The sequence below is a fragment of the Solanum stenotomum genome, chromosome 11 (assembly GCF_019186545.1).
Source record: "Solanum stenotomum isolate F172 chromosome 11, ASM1918654v1, whole genome shotgun sequence".
NCBI lineage: Eukaryota > Viridiplantae > Streptophyta > Magnoliopsida > Solanales > Solanaceae > Solanum > Solanum stenotomum.
Genome location: NC_064292.1, coordinates 33,362,336 through 33,367,366, shown reverse-complemented (window position 1 = coordinate 33,367,366; position 5,031 = coordinate 33,362,336). Strand labels below are relative to the sequence as shown.

The window sequence follows — 5,031 nt, the reverse complement described above, 5'->3', positions numbered from 1 at the left end:
TTGATCCTCACCAAGACCAGAATAATACTCAAGATATAAATCAGCAGGTTCAAAACAAAAAAAGGGAATGATAAACAACACAAAGGGGCCATGGGCAAAGAAATGGGCAACAAGGCTAGTACTAGCAGACAAGAGCAGACTCCAAAAAGTAAAAATAAACCAAGTAAGAAAAGGAGAGTTGCAAACAAGAATAAACAGTCTGAAATGCAAGAACAGGTCCACAATGACAATGGCCAGGATACTATTCAAGCTGCAGGGGCAAGTTCATGCAAAAATCAATATAATACCCCTCCACAAGGTAAACCCCCTGATCAGACACAGCAGAAAAAACACGCAGAACTCATGTTATAGATGAATATGATGTTGAGAATTCTGAAGATGAAGTGGATATCCAGTCCATTAATGTTCCGGATGATGATGATGAAGTCAGTGAATTATTGATCAAAGCATTTAGCCCAAACAATGACAGTGAACTGGAAAAGGAACTTCAACAACTTACCAATAAGCAAGGCCTTTCCCCTAGAGGCATACACCTGGAAAGACTTCCCCTAAAGAAGGCTCTTCCTACTATTAATGCCAATTCAGGCAGACCAAATACAAGGCTTTTTACCTCCAGATCATCTCAATGATAAGTACAATCATTTGGAATGCTAGAGGAATCAATACACAAAGTGTTATTAAAAGACTCAAAAACCTCAAAAATATCCATCACTTGTCCATGATTGTTATCTTGGAGCCTTTTTCAGACATCATTCAAATAAATATGTTTAAAAGTACGCTTGCCATGGATTATTCTACTAGCAACACTAATGGGAAGATTTGGCTAATTTGGACAAATGACATTTCCTATAAGGTCTTAGAGGCAGATGAGCAGCAAGTTACTTGTGAACTCAGCCATTTGGAAGCTTTGGATACCTATATTAACACTTTTGTCTATGCCAAGTGTAAAAACTATCTCAGAAGACCTTTATGGGAAAGGATGTTACACTTTGCTGATACTAAGAACAACATCCCTTGGTGCACAGTTGGATATTTCAATGTAATTACAGATTTAGATGAAAAGCTTGGCGAAATCCCTTACAATATGAGAAAAAGCTTGGAATTCATTGGAGTGATTGAAGCTTGTGGACTCATGGAATTGGGGTTCAATGGACCAAAATTTAGTTGGTCTAACCAAAGGGGCATCAATTTTAGAATTTGGAAAAGGTTGGATAGGGCCATGGTTAATGATAAGTGGTTGCAACACATGCCTCACACTAGCATCACCCATCTTCCCTCTGTAGGCTCAGATCATTGTCCTCTTCTTATGGAGATGAATGCCAGACCTGAAAACTATATCAAATACTTCAAATTCCTTAATTTTGGGGCAGATCAACCCTCATTTTTAACTACTGTAACAGACTGCTGGAACATGCAAACAGAAGAGAACCCGATGTGGATTTTCCATCAGAAGATGAAAAGGGTGACCTCTACTCTTAGTACTTGGTCTAAAATGCAGTTTGGTGATATATATGCTATAGTCACAGACTATGAGGAGAGAGTTAAAGTTGCAGAAGAGAAGCTTATTCATGACAACACAGAGGAAAACAGAACTGCACTCCATGGGATTAATGCAGTGTATATCAGATTCATCAAGGTTGGAGATTCTATTCTCAGACAAAAATCACAACTTCAATGGTTCAAAGAAGGAGATGGTAACACTAAATATTTTCATGTCTTGATAAGAGGAAGAAGAAGAAAGCTATTTATTCACAAAATCCTCAATGACAAGGATGAATGGATATAGGGTGATGAGCACATTGCTGAAGCTACCTGTGAGCACTTTCAGAACATTTTCACAGGAGAGGATAAGCTCACCGATGAAGTTCCTATGAATTGCATTCCAATGATGGTTATTCCAGAAAATAATGACAGGTTAAAGACCATACCAACTATTCATGGCCTGAAAAAAGTAGTCTTCTCCATGAATCCAAACTCTGCTGCAGGACCTGATGGGATGAATGGTTATTTCTTTCAGAAATGCTGGAGCATAATTAAGAATGATCTTTTGGCAGTCATTCAGGCTTTCTTTAGTGGCCAAATGCTACCAAAATATTTGTCTCATGCTTGCCTTATTCTACTCCCTAAAGTGAAAAACCCCAATAAACTTTCTGAGTTTAGGCCCATAAGTTTGAGCAATATCACTAACAAGATTGTTTCTAAACTATTATGTCTCAGACTTGGCCCTATTCTACCTAGTTTGATTTCACCCAATCAATCAGGTTTCGTCAAGGGAAGAAGCATTTCTGAAAACATCATGTTGGCTCAGGAGATTATTCACCAGATAAAAAAACCTACCATTGGTAGTAATGTGGTTATCAAGCTAGACATGGCCAAAGAGTATGATAGAGTATCTTGGTCCTATATTTGCCTAATACTTAGGAAGATGGGGTTTGAAGAAACTTTTATTGATATGACGTGGAGGATTATGGCTAACAATTGGTATTCCATCATAATAAATGGCAAGAGGTGTGGTTTTTTTTGCTCTACAAGAGGCCTTAAGCAAGGAGACCCCTTATCCCCAGCCCTATTTATTTTAGGTGTTGAGGTTCTCTCCAGATCCCTGAACAAACTTCATCATAACCCCCTTTATCATGGCTTTCATATTGAAAGCATGGGCCCTCAGATCAACCATTTTAGTTTTGCAGATGATATCATTATTTTCACTTCTGGAAGGAAGAGATCTCTCAAGCTTATAATGATTACTTTGGCTAACTATGAGAGAATTTCTAACCAACTTATCAATAAAGCCAAAAGTCATTTTTTACTTCCTTCCAATGCTTTCAACAGTACTTCTGACAGAATTAAAAGATGTACAGGTTTCCATAAAAAAGAAGCCCCTATCACTTACCTTGGCTGCCCCTTATTTATTGGTCGACCAAGAATTATCTACTTCTCAGAAATCATGAACAAGGTAGTGAACATAATCGCAGGGTGGCAGTCTAAGATGTTGAGCTGTGGAGGCAAAGCAACATTAATCAAAGATGTTCTACAATCACTTCCAATTCCTCTACTGTCAGCTATTTCCCCATCTTCAACTACCATTAAAGAAATCCAAGGTATTATGGCAAATTTCTTTTGGGGGTGGAGAAATGACCAAAAAAATATCATTGGTCTTCTTGGAAAAATTTAAGCTTTCCTCATGATCAAGGGGGTATTGGATTCAGACTTATGAGCGATGTGTGTCAATCCTTCCAATACAAGCAATGGTTGGTCTTCAGGTCTAAGCAAACACTATGGGGTGACTTCTTAAGGGAAAAATATTGTCAAAGATCCAATCCCATAAGCAAAAAATGGCACACTGGTGACTCCCAAGCATGGAGACACATGATGAGAAACAAGCACACGGTGGAAACTCACATTCACTAGAAAGTAAAATTAGGTTCTTATTCGTTTTGGTGGGATAATTGGCTTGGTATTGGTCCTCTTGCTCACTACTCTAGTAACAACAACAAGTTCAACACATACACTATTTCAGACTTCATGGTAGGGGGGCAATGGACCTTGGAGAAAATCATTCAACAAGCTCCACAAGCTCATGTGCACAGCATTCTGGCAACTCAGTTCCAGCTGCAACCAGGCATCCCTAATCAACCTGCTTGGAGCGTCAATACCAGTGGTGAATTCCCGTGCACTTCTGCATGGAATGTCATTAGGGTGCAAAGATCAAAAACCAAATTCAACACTTATAATTGGCATAAAAGCATTCCTTTCAAATGTGCTTTTCTTTTATGGAGAGTTGTTTGAGGCAAGCTTCCAACAAACGAAAGTCTGGCCAGATTTGGGGTGGAACCTAGTGAGTGCTACTGCTACCATACACCAGGTTTGGATACCATCGAACACACCTTCAATTCTGGAATTTTTGCCAACAAGGTTTGGAAATTCTTTGTTATTTCCTTGGGTATCCAAACTGACCACCTGCCTCTCAAATATTTAATTATGAGATGGTGGAACTCTAATTACAACAATGGAGCACAAAATCTTATTATGCAATCCACTCCAATCTTTATTTCTTGGAACTTGTGGAAAAATAGGTGTGCTAAGAAGTATGGAGGTAAGCAATCCAACATTGCTAGGGTCAAATTTGTTGTGTTTAAGGACACTATTAAACTGTTGCATGTAGTATTTCCTTATATTTCTTGGCCATCTAACTGGAAGAATCTTTGTATCCTTATTGATCAATGCTATCACGACACCAAAGTTACTCTAGTGCAGTGGATTAAACCTCCTGACGCATGGGTTAAACTCAACACGGATGGAAGTGCTTTAGGCAATCCGGGGAAAATAGGGGCAGGGGGTATTCTCAGAGATTCAAATGGGAAATTACTTTTTGCATACTCAGCTCCTTTAGGGGAAGGCACCAACAACCAAGCGGAAATGGAGGCTGCTACCTTTGGTATATCATGGTGTGTTCATCTAAACTACCACAAAGTCATTTTGGAGGTTGATTCTCAGCTGTTGGTGGATTGGTTACTTGCCAAATCAGCCCCCTCATAGAACATTACTTCCCAAATGCAGAAACTACAAGTGCTCACCACACATATCTCACACTCTAAATGTATTCACACCCTTAGAGAAGCCAACTATGTGGCAGATGCACTCTCCAACCATAGCCACCAAGTCACCACTTCTCAAGTTTATTTCAACAATCAGCAACTCCCTAAGGAAGCAGCAAAACATTTTCAACTTGACATGACTAGTACATCAAGCTTCAGAAGAAGGAAAATGAAGAGAATCAAGAAACCCCCTTGAATTTTTTCTCTTCCTGATGGACCTCGGAAAGAGCATGAACTCTAACAGGCCATCTTTTTTTGGTGATCTCTCCGTCATCTTCACTTAGGCTATTCCTTTTTAAGTCATAGCTTCTATGAAGATCTCTTGTTTTATTGTAAGGTGAGAGTCTCCCTCATTTATGTTTTTCCAAGAATCTTTGTATTGAGAGGAGTCCTCTCGTATAGGTGCTTAGATGATAGGTTTCCATTCTAGTACGGG

At 39.1% G+C, this 5,031-nt stretch overlaps 1 protein-coding gene across 1 annotated transcript; it reads left to right on the top strand.

Moving 5' to 3' along the window:
* Window positions 1–784: 784 nt before the first annotated feature.
* LOC125845850 (uncharacterized) lies at window positions 785–4,536 on the top strand. The gene is made up of 4 exons (XM_049525355.1): window positions 785–1,694; window positions 1,842–3,098; window positions 3,588–3,912; window positions 4,074–4,536. The coding sequence occupies exons 1-4, from the start codon at window positions 785–787 to the stop codon at window positions 4,534–4,536; spliced, it is 2,955 nt and encodes a 984-aa protein (XP_049381312.1).
* Window positions 4,537–5,031: the final 495 nt, after the last annotated feature.